Raw genomic sequence first — 19,864 nt, 5'->3', positions numbered from 1 at the left:
TGTTAGTGCCCACTACTGGCAAACCCACGGATAATGTATGTTTTTAGAATATGGCTGCTGAAACTGCAGGAGGCAAACAGGCCAAGTATTAAGTCCTCCTTTTCTAAAGCAAAGGAAACCATCAAGGCTGGAACCAGGTCCTAGGTTTCTGACTAAAAGCACAGCATCCTTCACACTATCACTCAAAAGTTCTAGGAAGTGTGCTCAACTCTTGCAAAATAACATCTACCAAAATGATCTCAAAATTAGTGTCTAAACATTTTCTGCTAATTAAATAAAAATGAGAAGTCATGAAAGAGTCTAGATGCTGAACAATATTTTATTTATGCTGCCAAAAATGCCAGACTTTAAAAATCAGTCATCATTTTGTCTTGCAGTAAAAAATATTAAAAAAAGTAAAGCACGAATTTTTAATTGTACATTATATATTATAATATTAATACACTATATCAAACTACCGAAGAACATTGTTTTAACACAATGACAAACAGCCAGTGAAAGGTATAGTTTTAACATAAGTAAAAAGTGAATTCCTTCCAAAATTTAATACAAAATAAACATTATTTGTTTCCAAAAATGGCATTAGAGGGCCTTAAAACAATATATGTTTAAAGGAAGTGTCCACCAAAATGGAAAAATAGATCAATATTGAATAGATAATGAACAGAATCAATTACGACACTGGCACTTTTGGTTTTATTCAAAAGTTCTCTTGGATTTGTCTCAGATAAGATTAAGGATCATATGATAGTCAATTAAGAATTCATTTTAGTGTACTAACTGCTTAACACTACATATAAGTTTTCAGAGGTAGGGCAAACACACCTTAAAATAGTAATATAGTGTCCTTTAGTTTAAACGTTGAGAAGAACTTTGCAAACATGCAGAAGAAAAAAACAATTTTTATATGTGTTCCTTTGGTTCACTAAACTTTCTTCTTTTCGGCACTGACTCTTGACTAGAAGAATCGAAGTGATGAAGGACCTGTCGAAAGAAAACAACTACTAAGAATAGAGATACTTTCCAGTTTAAAGGTCTTTAATTTTAGATCTTTTTCATGTCTCTGAGGTTTCTTTCTTTTTTTGTTTTTAAATTATACCTAGCATAGCTATTTCCTACTAAGATATGACACTTGGTTCTTTAAAAGTAGGATAAATTTTATTATTGACATATTTATATCTTCTGATGGCTGCTGACAGTATACACTTACAAAGTATAAGGTCTTCTTTAGGGTTGCTGGAATAGTTAGAAAGATAGACTTAACATTATGTCCTCAAAATAGTAAAATATTTTGGGGGGATAAGAGAGGAAAAAAGATTTAAAAATGAGCTGCAAGAAGAGAAACATTCTACCTTGGTACCAGTAGGATTTAAATCACGTTTTGTTTTTGTGTCCCTGGTATTTAGCAGTGCCTGACAGATATGGGACATTCAACACACACTTTTGAATGAATGGGAGAATGAATGAGGAAAATTCCTAACAAGATTCCCTGAGTTACTGAACTTTGATTTTTCTGGAAAAAACTCTGTAAGGATACAAATTGGATTATGATTTTGCAGAAAAAAATCAAAGCTTAATACACTGGGGAAAATTACAAAACCTAATATATTAATGAAATGTCAGGTTATTCCATTCCCTTCTTAATATATGTAAATTGAGCATAGTATTAACCAACTATTTTGAGATTACTCCTTTAACATTTCATTTTTTAAAACAGTCTTAAGTTTCCAGTTGTCTAATTTAAACCTACTAATACTACTAAAAATTCTAGTTGAACAAATATATTTATCCCAAAAATGACAAATACATTATCTGATTTGGTAAAATAAGGTTCCAAATATAAAACAACTGTTACAGGATTTAGGTCAGGAAAATTTTTCTTTCTCCTAGGTACTAGGAGGAGATGCTATATTTTTAGGGAACACATGAATTTGGTAACTTATCTTGTTTCTACTTTAGTTTTGATCTCTAGAAAGCTCACATGAAATTTGTGGCCTAGTTTTAGCTCTATATAAATAAGATGGCCTGAATATTCTTGTACTCTCATTTTCTCATCCTATTCATATTTTTCCTGACACTAATTTTTATTTATTTTATAAATTCCTCCAACTACTTCAAATCATTCATGGAATCAGATGGTAAGTATTTACATAGAAAAAATTAATAGGGGGCTGGCCCAGTGGCGCAGTGGTTAACTTCGCATGTTCCGCTTTGGCGGCCTGGGATTCGCCGGTTCGGATCCCAGGTGCGGACATGGCACCGCTTGACACGCCATGCTGTGGTAGGCGTCCCACATAGAAAGTAGAGGAAGATGGGCACGGATGTTAGCTCAGGGCCAGTCTTCCTCAGCAGAAAGAGGAGGATTGGCAGCAGATGTTAGCTCAGGGCTAATCTTCCTCAAAAAAACTAAAAAATATTAATAAACCAACACAGCACATGTTATTTTAAAGTCACCCCGTTTTTCAGAAGCAAACATATTTAAATAAGATTTGGATATCAGAACTCTGAGGTATGTCTAGGGATATTATTATAGTTATCATTTTAAATTTAATCTATAGTAATGATATTCTGATACTTGCCATTTCGTTCAAGCTATAAATTATCATAAGACTTACTGTTTTCCCAGATTCAAGTTGACTTCTCTTCCGATTTTCTTTAGAAGTTTTTACTGGTTGATTTCCATTAGCCTCCACAAAGACAGAAAAATTTACTAATTGGTTATTTCTCCAAGAACAAGCAACACTTTATTTTTCAACTATTGGTAACTATATGCAGTTTTTTAAAAAACAGGTTTACCGAGATATAATTCAGATACCATACAATTCACCTATTTAAAAGTGTACAATTCAATGATCTTAAGTATATTCACAGAGTTGTGCAACCATGACCACAGTGAATTTTAGAACACCTTCATCATTCCAAAAGGAAACCCATACCCTTATAGCTATAAGTTTATTCCCCCACCTCCAACCAGCTCTAAGACCTTCTGTCTCTATAGAAATCCCTATTCTAGACTTTCCATGTAAACAGTCATATAATATGTGGACTTTTGTGACTGGCTTCTCTCACTTAGCATAATGTCTTCAAGATACATCCAAGTTGTAGCATGTGTCAGTACTTCATTGTTTTTTATGGCTGAATAATATTCTATTGTATGGCTATACCACATTTTGTTTACCTGTTTGTTGATGGACATTTAGGGTTTTCCTACCTTTTGGCTATTGTGAATAATGCTACACATGCAGTATTTTAAATGAATATTGGATGACAACAAATTATTAGCTGCCATATTACTATTCTCGAAAAGGACATATTGCAGTCACTTGGCTAGCTCAGTCAGTAGAGCATGAGACTATTAGAAGGACACACTTATTTTCTGATACTTGAAATGTACTTTTCAATAATAGCCTCTTTTTTTTTTCAGTGAGGAAGATTGGCCCTGAGCTAACATCTGTGCCCATCTTCATCTATTTTGCATGTGGGTCATCATCACAGCATGGCTTGATGACTGGTGTAGGTCTGTGCCCGGGATCCGTACCTGTGAACCCAGGCTGCTGAAGCAGAGGACATGAACTTAACCATTACACCACTGGGCTGGCCTCGTCAGTGATAGCCTCTTCAGTATATATACTATTAAATATTCTCATTTTTTGCCCTGTCCTAACCATAAGTCAGTCATGATTCTCAAAATCAGGAGTACTTTGGTGAAGCGTTCATATCCAAAAACACGGGCAATTTCAGAAGTGAATTTATGTCCTCAAAGACTCTTAACGTTACAAGGAAATCTTGCCTAATAATTTTTTTTTTTTTTAAAGATTTTATTTTTTCCTTTTTCTCCCCAAAGCCCCCCGGTACATAGTTGTGTATTCTTCGTTGTGGGTTCCTCCAGCTGTGGCACGTGGGACGCCGCCTCAGCGTGGTCTGACGAGCAGTGCCATGTCCGCGCCCAGGACTCGAACCAACGAAACACTGGGCCGCCTGCTGCGGAGCGCGCGAACTTAACCACTCGGCCACAGGGCCAGCCCCCCTAATAATTTTTTTTAATGCTTGCTTTTCTCCCTAATCCTAGTAAAGGATACTTATCCTAAATAGGAAGAACATTTTACTGTTAGAGCTACCAATTTTTGAAATTCTCTTCTCTCTTGCTTTCATCAGCATACTAGTTTGAATGCTACCTTCTGCCAGTTCTAACTTCCCATTGAGAAAGTGGGAAAAAAGGACACCTAAAAGTGGCGCTACAATCAGTGGTGTGCCGGTAAATGTTTAACAACCAGTTCTCTGGGAGAAACAAATCCGGAGTTGAAGCATTTGCTGATTTCCATTCTTTGAATACTCTCATCATGTCCAATTTCAAGCTACTGACATGATGTCACTGAATTAGGAGTTGGAAAGAAATGCTCCAGCATACCACTGTTAGTGCGTGTTATTTGTTTCCTAACTTTGGATATAGTATTTTACATATTTTACAGAATGCTTTTTCTTCACCTCTGAATCTTTGAGAGTAACTTAAAGGTCCAAAATAAAATATGAATTTCTAATTAGTATAATTCAAACCAAAAACTAAAATAAAGCAATGGTCTTTTTGCTTAAAAACATGAGATTCATTTTATGCAAGATATATACAAAACATTCATTTTTAATGATAATCCATTTATAAGACAGAACATGGGAACATTTTGGCGTTTTAGGACATTTCCTTGGGAGTCTGGATGATAATGTCCTTCTCAAAGCCTTTGTTCTCTCTAATGTACCTTTGGTAAAGCTAACCATTCTCTCCTTTGTGCCTCTATGTAGCCTATTCAGAGTGCAATTATGGCCCTATATCACTGCTTGCTGACCTCCAATTTCTAAAATTTTAGCTAAGAGCAGGAACTGTGTGTTATTCATGCTCTATCTCCAGCACATAGTAAAGTACCTGACACATAATAGGCGCTTACTAAATATTGGTGCAATAAATGAAGTATTAAAAAGCAAAACAGGGGGCCAGCCCCATGGCTGAGTGGTTAAGTTCACACACTCTCCTTTGGTGGCCCGGGGTTTGCCAGTTCAGATGCTGGGTGCAGACCTACACACCACTCAGCAAGCCATGCTGTGGTGGCGTCCCACATAGAAGAACTAGAATGACCTACAAATAGAATACACAATTATGTACTGGGGCTTTGGGGAGAGAAAAAAGAAAAAAAAGAGGAAGATTGGCAACAGATGTTAGCTGAGGGTCAATCTTCCTAAAGAAAAAAAAAAGCAAAATAAACTCACGTATGGGGAAAAATTACAAGGTTAGAATGGAAAACAAATCTAAGAAGACACTTACCATTTTATTTTGAAAGACTTTTCCACTTCTTGTTTTGCTTTCAGACACATCAAGTTCAGATGTTTTACTGACTAACTGCTCAACCTAGAAAATAATTACACAAAACCACATAACATAATAAAAACTTTTCACAACACAGTAATGGGGTTCGAAAATTCAGTAACATAAAATTTAGGGTCTTGTTATGTTGAGTTAATGAAAACCAATAATTTTGACTTGGTTCTTACCGTCACAAAAAGTGCAAACCTAAAGAAAGTGAAACAGACCCTGTACATGACTGATCATTCAGTAAGCTGAGAAAGTCCCAAATGATCACCAGACACTTACTCTTCTAGAAGATAAAACTTTAGCCCACTCTTGTTGGAGAGAGGGGCAGTGCAGAGGAAGGTGGACAATCATCAGTCCACTATTATTGTCAAGTTCATTTTATCTAAGGGTTATTTCAGAATTTTAATGTATATGGAAAACAAAATTAAACATGTTCTGCTCCAAGGCAACAAAAGTGTGTTATGTTCTCCATTTGTAAATACAAAGGCAGGTGGAATAAATAATTGCTTAAGATTCTATCTATCTCTGTAATTCTGAGATTTTATGAACAGTATTTAGGTTTATTACCAAACAAATCCACGAGTAATATACTCAAAACTTTTCAACATATAATTCCAAGATTTTGTTAATAAGCATTCTTAATACTTAATTTTCTTCTAAAAGATCTAGAATGTAATAAGAAAACCTGAGAAATAACTAAATAAGCACATAAGAAACAGTTTTTTGAAAAAAAAAAGCAAGTTAAAAGTGAGATGGAATTATCAAGTTTATACCTGAGAATGAGAAATTGAAAGATCTGGACTTTCTTTAGACCTCATAATTTCATCTTCCTCACAAACTAAACTTGGTTCTGTAGAAAAAAACAAAAGAGTTAAAATGGTATCAAATTGAATTGGAAGTGAATTAATGTACATTTTCATTAACTTCTTGCCTCCAAGTTCAGAAGATCCAGGGTTTTTTTTCTGCTCTTCCACTTTAGTTTCAATGTCAAAATCATCCTGCATAATTACATGAAGAAAAAGAAATTAGACACATTTCAAAAAGAGATTAAAACAACTGGGTGGAAGTATTTATAAACAAATTTGTTTTATGCAAAAGTTAAATATAACACTACAGCCACCTTACACTTGCTAGGAATAAAGCAGTCCTATAATTACTATAGCAAGGCAACTAGTTTATCCAGACAAAGTATAAAATACTGCTTTACTTTGCAGGGTTGCTTTAAGGACAAATGATAAAAATATACAACTTTATCAAAAACGTATGATGGTTCTGAGAACATTTAGATCTTACTATCGTTTGAGGGCACTGAATTAGAGATGTTCACACAACAAGCTACCACTTCTGCAGCTCTGGAATTTCCATACTGATGTTAGCATGCACTCTGAATATGCTCCACTCCTCTTCAAGGAGTTAGTGAAGAATAAACTCAGTCATGGTATGGTAGAAATGGCAACAGGTTTTTGTTTGTTTGTTTTTTTAAGATTGGCACCTGAGCTAACATCTGTTGCCAGTCTTATTTTTTTATTCTTCTCCCCAAAGAACCCCCCAGTACATAGTTATACATTCTAGTTGTGAGTGCCTCTGGCTGTGCTATGTGAGACGCCACCTCAGCATGGCCTGACGAGTGGTGCCATGTCCGCACCCAGGATCTGAACCAGCAAAACCCTGGGCCGCCAAAACAGAGCGTGCGAACTTAACCACTCGGCCACAGGGCAGGCCCCTAGCAACAGGTTTAATGTCTAATTTATAATTATTATTCTTTTGTGACATGTATCAAAGAGCTTTAAAGATTTTAAAGAATGCTACATAAATCCCAGCCGTGTTTGTTTATAAAGCAAGGCTAGGATTTAGGTTTTAGGAAAAAGATTTCTTCTTTGACTAAACTGGTTGAAAATTGAATTTTCTATTTGTAACGATGTGGCCACAGAGCCTAAATCAGAATATCAGTCTCTCTATATAAATACTGTGGTCATAATTTAGAATAAAATGAGAGGAGAGAAAACAAACATGAGACTAAAAAACAATCACGTTGGGGCCGGCCCGATGGCACAGCGGTTAAGTTTGCATGTTCCGCTTCCTGGCGGCCCAGGGTTCACCAGTTCGGATCCCAGGTGTGGACATGGCACCGCTTGGCAAAAGCCATGCTGTGGTAGGCGTCCCACGTATAGAATAGAGGAGGATGGGCATGGATGTTAGCTCAGGGCCAGTCTTCCTCAGCAAAAAGAGGAGGATTGGCAGTAGTTAGCTCATGGCTAATCTTCCTCAGAAAAAAAACCCAAACATGTTAATGATAAAAGATTTTCTGGGAGTGAGGCAACAACAAAAAAGCTTTTTTAATACTTCTATTCATCCATTCATTCAACTAATACTGAGAATACAGACTGTAAATCTAAGTGCTAGGCACAGGAGGATTACAAAGATGAATAAGACCCTTTCCTGCCTTCCAGGACCTTCCAGGCTGGACAGTGATTTTCCAGGCCCTGAAGAAATTCAAGCAAAGGCTGACCTGAGCACCTAGTAGGGACATCGTAGAAAGGTTTCCAACATTACATGGTGGGATTGGAGCAGATCAGTGGTTTTCAAATTGTGCTTCAGACCAACGGGTTTCCTCAGAGTCGACCATGAAGGGAGGTGAGGTGGTGAGTGGCTGGGCCTCCAGAACCATTCCCTGCTTCATTCAGAATAATTGTGCTTTTAAATTTCTAAGAATAATGTTGTTTGCACCAAGGTAAAAAGTTTTAAAACCACAAGACTATACCTTCTTTACGGTCCCAACCTTGAGTTTATTATTATAATACAGTACTTACACAAATATTAATGAGAGCTATTAAAGTCCTCAGAATTGAGTCAAACATGTTATTACTGTAATTTATAACTCTTTAAATATACTTACATTTATATAATGCTCCTGTTCATCTTCTAGATCATCTTTGTCCATGAGAATTTTTTGAAGTGGTGTTTTTAATTGTTTTGGTAATAACATAGTTGAATCAATATTTTCCATTCGTTCTTTCTCAGTAGTCACTTTTACTTTGAACGTGTGAAAAGGTGTTGGAACTTCTCCCACATTTAAGTACATAGGCTCCCCTTCAAATATCACTCCTTCACAATTACCATCCTTAAAACCGGGAGGCTGGTAATCTGGGGGTGTAACTGCAAAAAAGTAAGTATAAACTGTGCTGTTCATGAAATCAAAGAAAATATAACAGTAATAATAATATTAGTATTATAAAAATATATGCAGACTGAAGAAATTTCAAATGGTATAGAAGGGCATATAATAAAAAGTAAAAATCAGTCTTCTTCTATCTCCAAGTTCCTATTTTATTCCCTAAAGGTAACCTTTTTTTTTCCTTCACTTGACCAGTGTGTGACCTTGAGGAAATTATTTATCATCCTTGATTTGGTTTCCTCATATGTCAAATGGGGAAAATAACAGTACCTACTTCATGGGTTCATTTAATTCAAATGAATTAAAGCGTGTGAAATGCTCAGAACAGAACTGACACACAGTAGTTATTCAATAAACATTGTTATTATTGTTGTTGCTTCATGTTTCTCTAGAAGATATTATGCATGTAAAATATAATAATATTTTATCTCCTTAAAAAAAACACAAATGAGATCATACTGTTTGGTACCTAACTGTTTTTAATATCTCTTTTAAATCTGTTTTTACTATTTCTTGGATAATTTATCAGCACATTTTTAACAGCTTGCACAGTATTCTATTATATAGATGCACCATAATTTATTTGCCCAATCCTCCAATGAAGGACACTCAAGGTTGTTTGCAGTTTGTTCCTTTTTTTTTTTCATAAAGAAGATTGGCCCTGAGCTAACATCTGTTGCCAATCTTCCTCTTTTTGCTTGAGGAAGATTGTCCCTGAGCTAACACTTGTACCAACCTTCCTCTATTTTTTGTATGTGGGATGCTGCCACAGCACGGCTTGATGAGTGGTGTGTAGGCCCACACCTGGGATCCAAACCTGCAAACCCTGGGCTACCGAAACAGAGTATGTGAACTTAACCACTACGCTACTGGGCCAGCCCTCAGTTTGTTCCTATTTTAACCAAGGCTATAATGAAAATTCTTATAAACATATAACCTTGCATATTTGTGTACGTATATTCTCAAGATACTTTTCTAGCCATAGAATTTCTGGATTAAAGAGAATGTGCATTTAAAATTTTGATACTGCCAAACTGGGGCTGGCCCCGTGGCCGAGTGGTTAAGTTCGCGCGCTCCACTGCAGGCAGCCCAGTGTTTCGTCGGTTCGAATCCTGGGCGCGGACATGGCACTGCTCGTCAGACCACGCTGAGGCAGCGTCCCACATGCCACAACCAGAGGAAGCCACAACGAAGAATACACAACTATGTACCGGGGGGCTTTGGGGAGAAAAAGGAAAAAATAAAATCTTTAAAAAAAAAAAAATTTTGATACTGCCAAACTGTCCTCTAAAAATGTTGCGTCTATATACATTCCCTCAAGAGTATATAAAAGTGCCTGCTTCTCCTTACACCCTTGCCAATAATGTGTTTACAAGTTTTACTGCTCTGACAAGTGAAAAATGGTATCTCACTGTTTCATTTCTTTAATTATAGGTGAGGTTGTACCTCACATGGATATCTTCATGTTACTGGAGAAGTTTGTGTATACTTTAAAGCCTAGTTTTTCAAATCTTCCTTTTTCAAATACTGATGTTAAATGTAAATTTTAGAATTAAAAAATATATAACAATTTCAATGCTTAAAAACATTTGGAATGGAAACCACTTGTCTCAATAATAATAAAACATGCAGGTACCAACTAAAACAGAATGTACTGTAAAGAATACCTTCATCATAGTAAAAAAGTTTCATGGTCAAACAAACATCATTAGGTAAAGGTCCCAGATTTTGCATTAGAACATAAATCTTGCGAATGAGGAGAATACTTGCTTTCTTGGTGTCAGCAGATGACATACTAGATTCACTGTTTTGGTTTTTACTAGAAGAGAATCACACATTAATTTCTTTCATGACACCCATGACTGCTAATAGCATAACTTCATATTTTAGTGTTTGAGATTCTTATTCCTATTACAGCATTAAGTTGTTAAGCTGAAAGTTACCATAAAATGCATTTTAATGTCATTAGAAAAAATTTAATTTCACTAATATCACTGTTAATATCACTATTATAAACTAACTTAATTTTACATAAATTAAATATGCATTTTATATAAGATGTTTAAAGGATTAAACATCTTTAATGTTTAAGTTAAATTAAAATTGTTTTAATCATATGTCTAATCACTCAAGCATACAATAGCTTTCCTATTCTTTGGCTCTGTTTCACAATTAAAATTGTATATCATTAGCCACAGAATCCTGGCTTGCAGCTACTCCAAGGACATTTTGTACAGCCACACCTTGAGGGTTAATTGGGGATGTCTGACAAGTTTCAGAATTAATCCTGAAGTTTAGCTATTTGGTGTCAATACGAGTAAAGTGGTAATCTATAACACAAAAAGAAAACTATAGAACAATACCTTATGAAGTCCATGATTGGTCCATTACTGGTGTATTTGAATTTAAATTGGTAACATTCTGAGATTGTCTTAAATAAAAAACACTGCAGTTATGCATATGATACACAGTACTGGCTGCAAAGTAGCTATATACTGCTTTTGTACATAACATATTAATATATATTTAGTAATTCTTCTGCCATGTTAATCACTATTGGTCCATGGAAACTTTAGAGTCCTAATAGTCAATTCCCATGGTTTTGGATTTGGGGCTTCAGTCTGGGAGAGATATTTATTCCTCCACTCTTTGTAATGTATGTTATATACACCAGAGGGAAGGAACTCTTTAACAGGCAGGTAAAGGAGGCGGCATATCTCATACTTTGGCAGAATGGAAGCACAGGGCTTAAGTCCTTGCTATTCTGTAACCACAAGCAAGTCATTTAAGCCTTCTAAGTCTCAGTTTCCCAGATAATAAACTGAGTTGAAAATAGTACCTATTTCCTTGGTGGTTGTGAATATTTATCTAATCGGATCATTTGTACACAGCCCTTAATAAAGTGCCTGGCATACCAAGCATTGAATAAACATTAGTCTATCAGCAAGATGCTCTTTCACTGAAAGAAAAAATGTGCCACTGTAAAACATGAGAAAATAAACGAACATTTTTTGAACAGTCAGTTTCCAAACAATCAACTAATTCACAGCCTTTGCCCACATGATTTTCTTTGTCACTATGGACATACACTAAGCATTAATTGCAGGCATGAGTATCAAAGAGAAGACACATTCCCATCCTTGTGAAGCTTTACTATTTTCATTGCTTTCTTTACATTTCAGTGCTCACACAGGGATAGGGATCAGCTCTTGCTTTTTTAAAATCTGCTTCTCCATGACTGAATGAAATACTACATTGTAATTGCTACAGTGTGATGGTTAAGCACCCAGATCATGAACAGGCATTCTTAGGTCCAAATTCTGGCTCTGCCACTATGACTTTAGGCAAGAAACCTTGTGTCTAGGTTTCCTTACCTATAAAGTGAAGATGATGATGGCAGTTACCTCATGAAGGCTGTGATGGATGAACGAGATAATGCTCATAAAGCCCCAAAGAACAGAGCCTAATATACAGCAAGCACTCGATAGATCTTTCCCCTTTGTTTCCTGTCTTCTAGTTTTCCCTTTCATTTTTTGTAATCCCCTCTTTCCTTTAACAGCCAAATGAACAGGTGGATGTGACTGGATTGGGATGAATATTCAAAGTTTAAGGATGTGTTTCTTATTTCTCTCAAACTCAACCCCTTTCATAATTCTATAAAAAGAATATTGTAAAGAACCAGAAATCTGAAGATTTAGGTTATTTCTAATGGTTTGTGGTTTTATAGCCTAGGATCAGTCACATAATCTCTCTGTAGTAAGTGTATTAATCTGTTTAAAGATAACAAGTCCTGTCTTAGCTCAAAGAAGCCTTTATGAGGTTGAAATGCGAAAATACACGTGAAAGTGCATTGATTAAAGCACAATTAAATGTATGAGATATTATTATATTATAATTTTATGTTATTTTTAGATATTAGAGGCATTGTTTCTTTACTAACTTAAGCACATTTACCTGAGGGTCTTCTGGATCGGTGTACACCTATTTAAAAATAATTTACAATTGAGTTATATAAGGCTAAGTATTCAAGAAGAACTAAACTGGATCTTTAGATTAAACTCTGAAATGAACTCGGCAAAACACAAACAAAACCACCCCCCAAAGTATTAATTTGTTACGTTTTTTCCATTGAATAGATCAGTTAATTGAATAAAGTGACAATCAATTGATGGTTTTAGTATTATTTAATTAAGCAAGGCTGAATGTGACAGTCTTTAAAAAAGAACATATAATTTAAGAATACTTACAGCTAGAACAACCATCCTTAGCTGAAATACAACAAAGAACAAAAATCTTACTTTTATTCTATAGAATATTTTTCCTGATAAATCATAAGAATTCTTTGTCCTATTTCAGTATTAATTCCTAATAAGAAGTAATCTTGCAGAAAACAGACTTCATATGATGCATATAAAGCAATATCGTACATTTCCTTCTCTATTCTCCAAAATATCAGTTTCTAGTTGACGTACTGAAGGTCGAGATTCAGATCACTGACTTACGCAAACAGGGCATTACTGCCAATTACAGGGAAAATATATATCGTGAAGTAACACATTAAACTTTGCCAGTATGAGAACCAATTTTGAAAACAGAAAAAGAGTTCAGAGCCCTGCTCATTTAATAAAGATAAGAGGCTTTGGAGACCAAATGAATAGAGAATCACAGGAAATCACTCACTCTAGTAGTCTGCCAAAAATCTAAGAGGCATCTTTGATTTGGATCTTTTCTTATACTCCACAACCAATCCATCAACAAGTCTAAGCAGTTCTACTGCCAAATATATCCTGAATCTTTTCATTTTTCTCTTCCTCTGCCATCTTAGTCTAAATCACCATTATTTTCCACGAGTACAGTAGTAATGGATTAAGTGCTATTCTCCTAATTCCAATCTTGTTCTCCTTCTACATTCTCTTAATAGCAGTTAGAGTGATTTTTCTTTTAATTTAAAATGTAAATCAAATGATGTTACATTTCTATTTAAAACCTTCAAATGACTTTTATTTGCACCTAGAATAAAATTCAAACTCCTTACCTACACAGCCCTGAATACTCTGGCCCTGCCTGTCTCCCCAGGCTCATCTCATGCCACTCTCCCCCATGCTCATTGCACTTCAATCATACTGGCCTTCTTTTTGTTCCTTGGACTCTCCAAGCTCCATTCCAGCTCTGTATCTGCTGCTGTGCTAGGAATATTCTCTCCCCAAAATCAATGCCTGGCTGGTTCCTTCTCATTCAAGTCTTAGCTTTAATGTCCCCTCCTCAGAGAAGCTCCTCTGACCACCTCATCCAAAGTTACCTCACCTCTACAATTGTCACAGACTTTTTCTAAATATTTTAATGACATTTAACACTATTGGAAATTATCTGATTTACTTGTTTTATTGACTCCTTTCCCCCTAAGAAGGGACTCTCTTTGTCTTGTGGACCACTGTTAGCTTACCCAGCTCCTACCTAGAATATGTGCCTACCACATAGCAGGCACTCAATATTTAATGAATATTAAATATTTATGCCTTAATCAGGGAGGTCAGTGACTATGAATAAAATTTTATCTTTTTCACAATTTTGTTTAACTTCTTTATGTATGTTGATGTAAACACATGCTAAGTATACAAAAAGGCTTATGATCTATAGTAAATCCTTATTAACTGAAATTTTACTAATTCGGAATTTGTGACAATTTAATAACCTAGACTACATGGAGATTATTTTTGAACTCTCATGAAGAAAAAATTTATTAAATTGTTAGTATAAACAAGATTTTAGAAGGCACGTGAAACTAATGAATGAACTATTTAAAAAGATTTTTTAATTTATTAAGTTTTTATAAGTTAATATGTGTTATTAATACAAATGAGTGTTAATTAACCAAAACTGGCTTGGCAAAATTTGTTAAGTATGAATTCTATTAGCTTTAAATGAGTTGAAGATTAGTCTTTAAAATATTCAAGTGTTCAGACTTTTCAGCAATTTGGACTGGCTTATGCCCAAGTTAGTTTAAATTAATATTTTACTTCATGGTAACTGCTGTTACATTGTAGAACACAAACTTTAGAAAAAAAGGATAAAGAGATATTGACTTACGTATTTTTTCTGTAAAGCATCATAACATCCTAGCATCCTAAAAAATAATCAAGTTTTCACTTTTAGACTGAATCCATTTCCAGAAAACAGTTCTTTTAATAAATCTCCATACTATCTTACTACTAAATAATACAAAATTTTCTTATTAAAGCTCCCTTCTTATAACCAGCTTAAAATAATAAAACGAACAACATGGCAGAAATATAAAACATTGCTAGGGGATGGAAGGGAACATACAAAATTTCTGACAACTATTTGGAGGAACAAAAGGAAATGAAGCCTGCTCACATGTAACATGAAATAAAGGAAAATTTTAATGCAAAAATTCAAAGAGCTGCAAAAACGGTATTCAGTGTTAAAAGGGGAATTACTAAAATTGGGTTAGACATTGAAAGGTTTCTAAGGTACAAAAAAATGTGATTTAAGGAAAAAATAACTTTGTATCACTAGGTATTCTTTTACTTACCACTTCACCAACTGTGTAGATCCTGGACAATTTTTATCTTCTCTCAGAATTTTGACACAAAGATCTAAACAAAAAAAATGATATAAATATAGAGCTTCTTAAGATTAGTAAACATCTACAAATTTTAAATAAAGATTATTTTCTTCAGCTGTGTATTATGGGTATATTATTAATGGCAATAAACTTCCAGATGACTAATATTAATATAATTAAAGGAAGAAAGGTTCTATGGAAACAAATAATCTTTTTATCCTTATATAATGGTTTCATGCTATCGTTATCCAAGAGTCTTAGAATATTTGCTATAGACCCTTATCCCAGCAAAATACTTGTAAAAGGCCAAGAAGTTAACTGGCTATCAAAGATAGAGTCCTGCAAAGAAGCAACATGTGATACAGTGGAAAGGACCGAGAAGATCTCTCAGTCTCAGGTTTCTTATCTGAAAAACAAGGATAATATCTAACTCATAGGCCTGTAATATGAATTAACAAGATATCATGCATAACATAGCACTTAACATATTGCCCAGCACATATTGGCACACAATATTACATATAATATTATGTATATATTATGTTTTGGGCAATAAGTTATTATTGTAGTATAAACTGGCTGTATTATCTTTACTTCCTTAAAATAACACAAAAACATACAGTATCATTGTACACAGCTATAAATAATAGAATATTTTAATCTATTTTCTTAGTCTTTCTAAGACTAATGTCAGGTGAAATTATGCTTGAGAAACTGAGGAAAACTTTTATGATTACATGCTTTCCAAGGTATTGAATATACTTTTAAAAAAAACCACTTAGACGTCCACGCAAAAACTTGACATGAATGTGACATTATTTATAACAGCCAAAAAATGAAAAAAACTCAAATGTTCATCAACTGACGAATGTATAAATAAACTGTGTGGAATATTATTCAGCAATAAAAAAGAATGAAGTACTAATCCATGCCACAATATGGATGAACCTTGAAAACATTATGTTAAGGAAAGAAGTCAGTCACAAAAGACCACATACTGTATGATTCCATTTATATGAAATGTCCGGAATAGGCAAATCCATAGAGACAGAAAGCAGATTGGTGATTGCCTAGGACTCGGGAGGTTGGAGGAAGTAAAGAGTGAATTAATGGGTGTGGGGTTTCCTTTTGGAGTGATGAAAATGTTCTAAAATTTACGGTGGTGATGATGGCTGCACACCTCTTTGAATATACTAAAAATCACTGAATTGTGCACTTCAAATGAGTGAATTGTTAAGTACGTGAATTATATCTCAATAAAGCTGTTATTAAAAAACCAAAATCTCTAAATCAAAAATGGTAGTTTCAGAGCAAGCCAAAATAAAAATAACATGTTTAAAAAATGTCTGAAAATAAACACTACATTACCATCTAGATATCTTGTTCCATAAGCACATTCTGGAAATATTCCTCTCAAATATGTGATGCAGGATACTGAAACTGCAAGGAGCCTCTTCACCAACACCAAAGATTGCTGCTCAGTCGATATCTTATTGGGAAATACCAGTGCACTCTAAATTCAAGGGAAATTAACACATTTTATCTAGATTTATTAAAAATAAAGTTTTCCTTAACTCAAAATAGATCTAATTTTGCCTACGTACTGTACTCTCCCAAACAATTCCTAACCATAGTGGTTAGGAATCCCCAGAAAGTTGGCGTGGCTTCCAAGACGTGAGGATGTTCTCAGGGTAGCACCCTAAAGGTAACATGTAACAAGCGCTTAAGAGTTGTGTTAAAAATCCCCTTGCAGGTTAACTGTCTGTAAATGCATAATACATAGATGGATAACATCGATTTTCTCTTTAGTCACTGACTAGGTTTAACACAGCTAACTGTAAGGCAAGACCCATGCAAGGACGACAATTTTATCTTTGTGGGGCACGGACACTCATTTTCTAGGAGTGAACCGCTATGAATAATAATTTCATCAAAGTAACAGAAAAGTCTTCATTAATACCTCATGGAAATTGAATTTGAACCAGTAATTTAAAGCAATGCATCAAACATCCAACAGAATTCTCCATTAATTTAAAATAGTTTAGCAAATATCTTCATTTCTTAAAACATGGAGTGTCCTGATATCATTAAGCCCTCCAACAGTTGACTCTTTCAAATATAAAAACTATCGAGACTTCAAGAATCAATAAAATTAGTTAAATTAAAACACAAGAAATCATACCATGGAGGTTCTCTGCAACTGTGCAGTGGCCATCTTCTGATAAAGGATTTTCTTTAATTCAACCTTGTGACACAAATATAAACTTTTAACTTTATATCTTATTCTTATCCCTAATATTCTAGTTTACTACATGTCAAGTCAGACAGAATTTTATATGAAAAAATCAGAGGATTTCTTAAAATGGTATCTTCAAAAACGCAGAGATTCATTTTGCTGTACAACTCTTTTGAGAAAGGTCCTAACTTTAAGCTATTTAACTAGCAAGCCTCAAATAAATGGGTTGAGAAAGTTCCTTAAAAGACCTTTTCAAAAAAAGCATAATCTTCTATTTTTCTTCACAATATTTAAGCTCTGACAACACTACACGGTAGGTATTAAGTAAATGAACACTCGCCTCAACCCGCCCCGCCAAACCCTTTAAAATAATCTTTCAGTTTTTGCTTTAAATTTGTAGTTTCCAAATAACTGAATCAGGTAACTTTCTCTCACTGAACGTTAGCACGGCGCTGGATATAACATAGAGTCTTACTTTGTGAAACAAAAATAAAACAGCAACTGAAAATATTCTAGATTTTTTTTTCTGGCTGATTCTGATTTCTCAGTGGTAACTTTGATATTTTGACGTAAGTTTCCTTTTTCTTTGGTCCCAATTTCATTTTCTTAATCAGACAATTCAACTGGAAGAGTTCATAGAAGCGTCTTTTCACCGTGAACGTTTAAATTTATCCGGATGAGGCCTGGGCTAGACGCCACAGTTGACCCGGTCTCAAAAGCCTCTCGTGAAAAATAAGTAGGTATACATTTTCTTTCCCTGAACCTTTTACCATTAAGAGGTTAAGAAACTTAAAAGTAGGCGGGAGCGACAGAAAAGAGATTAAAAAGCGAAAGAAGAGAAACAAGCATATATATGTATTACGTAAAGTCCGAGGACCAGGCGCGAGCGACCAGGAAAGCCGCACGACACAGCACGCCCTTCGCTCGATGCGCATGCGCCTGCCTTCAACGATTGCCTACGGAGGCGCGGCAGTAGCCTTTTGACCCCCGGTCGAGGTCACCTTTCCCGCCAAGAGCAGCGCAAGGCACGCCGGGAAACCCAAGAGCCTGCGGGGCACGTCTCAGTTAGAAGAGCCAGATGCCAGCAGGGGAAGGTTAAATAATTGCTTGTGCAAAGCCTTCCTGATATAAATAGCCTCCCTACAGTGACCAAGGCGTTCTTGACCACTTAATTAATCACATTAATTTCTGATTGTTTTCTGACTTTTGATTTTGGTATTGGATCTACTACATATTGCATTCCCACCTTCCTGTGTCTTCAGGAAACCAGTTGCTCTAGCAGTCTCCTACTTAGATATTTCTACTGTGCTAAGTCTATGGGGACCACAGATTGCTTTGAATGTAATTAATGTATCATTTAGAAACAAAATAATAAAATCAGAGTTCGTAGGTTGTTGGAGATTGTCAAGTAGTACAAGCTTCTTAGGTTACAGATTGTTATATATCCAAGTTGTGTTACTAGTGTAAACATATTGTACTTATTCATAAGCTTTCATTCATAACAGGTATGTCTGCATTACCTGTTAGAAAACAGCTACCGCAGATGTGAAAAGATTTGCCTAGAGTCCATTAGGAGAGGAATGAAGACTAGAACTCTGTTTTCAGGGTCAAAGATAGTGAAAATCCCCTGGTCTAATAATTATTTTGCTTTATATTTCTCTCACATTTTGAAGTTTGCAAAGGGCTTTCACAGTCACTATCTTATTCTACCTTACTCTTAGTTTGCTTCTTCCAAACCTTGTGAGGGAGACACAAAAATTACCCCTATTTTAGGGATGAGAAAATCAAGTCAGGCAAAGTTGGTTTCCTGGGATCACAATTAATTTCAACATTGGCAGAGGGGGAGCCGCCACACCACCTAATGAAGATATATTAAGTTGGTGATATAGTGCTTTATATTAAATTTATTTTTCAGCCATTAACTAAAGAGAAGAGAAAAATATATGAAATAGTAAATAGCTCATCTGTGAATCATAGAATAATAATAATGCTGTAGGGGAGGAGTAATTTCTCCTCTACCTTCTTAGGGTCTCTACCTGGGCCCACAAATTAAATTGACAGAAAACAGGTTAACAGGAGAAAAGCATACAAGTTTTAAACTTTTTTTTTACACGAATATGGGAGTCTTCACAAGAAAAATGAAGACCCTTCATTGAAGGGGAGCAAAGTTGAATGTTTATATACTGAACTGGACAAAGAGTAGTAAATTGTGAAACAGTGACAAGGCAAAAGGGCTTGGAATAGGGTAGTTATTTAATGAGTGGAGAAATGACTAGGAAAATAAGGGTTAGTTTAACAAGGTTTGTTTGTACAGATTTCTCTTGGCCTCAATTTCACATCCTTGATGATAAGAATGTCTCTTTCCTTCTCGTATAGGGAAGACATCTTTCACATGGAATTTCGTCTCCTGCTTTTAAGAAAAAGAAGGAAGATCAGGATGTCTTTGCAGCTGCTGTTTTTCAAATGCCTTTAACTCAAAATAGTATGCCAGAATGGCGTATTTTGGGG

The 19,864-nt window shown here is 35.1% G+C and overlaps 1 protein-coding gene across 2 annotated transcripts; it reads right to left on the bottom strand.

Moving 5' to 3' along the window:
- Positions 1–301: 301 nt before the first annotated feature.
- Positions 302–18,373, bottom strand: HORMAD1 (HORMA domain containing 1). Of its 2 annotated transcripts, none has more exons than XM_008514927.2 (15): positions 18,219–18,373; positions 17,303–17,365; positions 16,489–16,633; positions 15,088–15,151; positions 14,622–14,658; positions 12,782–12,802; positions 12,489–12,515; positions 10,898–10,965; positions 10,202–10,353; positions 8,256–8,515; positions 6,291–6,357; positions 6,133–6,209; positions 5,312–5,395; positions 2,616–2,687; positions 302–984 (listed from the first exon to the last, which is right to left on the bottom strand). In XM_008514927.2, exons 2-15 carry the CDS (start codon positions 17,333–17,335, stop codon positions 904–906), a joined length of 1,188 nt encoding a protein of 395 aa, XP_008513149.1. In that variant the 5' UTR covers positions 17,336–17,365; positions 18,219–18,373; the 3' UTR covers positions 302–903. The 2 variants fall into 2 exon arrangements, with proteins under 2 accessions (XP_008513149.1, XP_070463219.1); XM_070607118.1 differs by having other exon boundaries at positions 17,832–18,280.
- Positions 18,374–19,864: the final 1,491 nt, after the last annotated feature.

Source organism: Equus przewalskii, unplaced genomic scaffold, assembly GCF_037783145.1.
Source record: "Equus przewalskii isolate Varuska unplaced genomic scaffold, EquPr2 ChrUn-10, whole genome shotgun sequence".
Taxonomy (NCBI): Eukaryota; Metazoa; Chordata; class Mammalia; order Perissodactyla; family Equidae; genus Equus; species Equus przewalskii.
The sequence above is the reverse complement of the archived record's forward strand: the minus strand, read 5'-3'. Positions and strand labels throughout refer to the sequence as shown.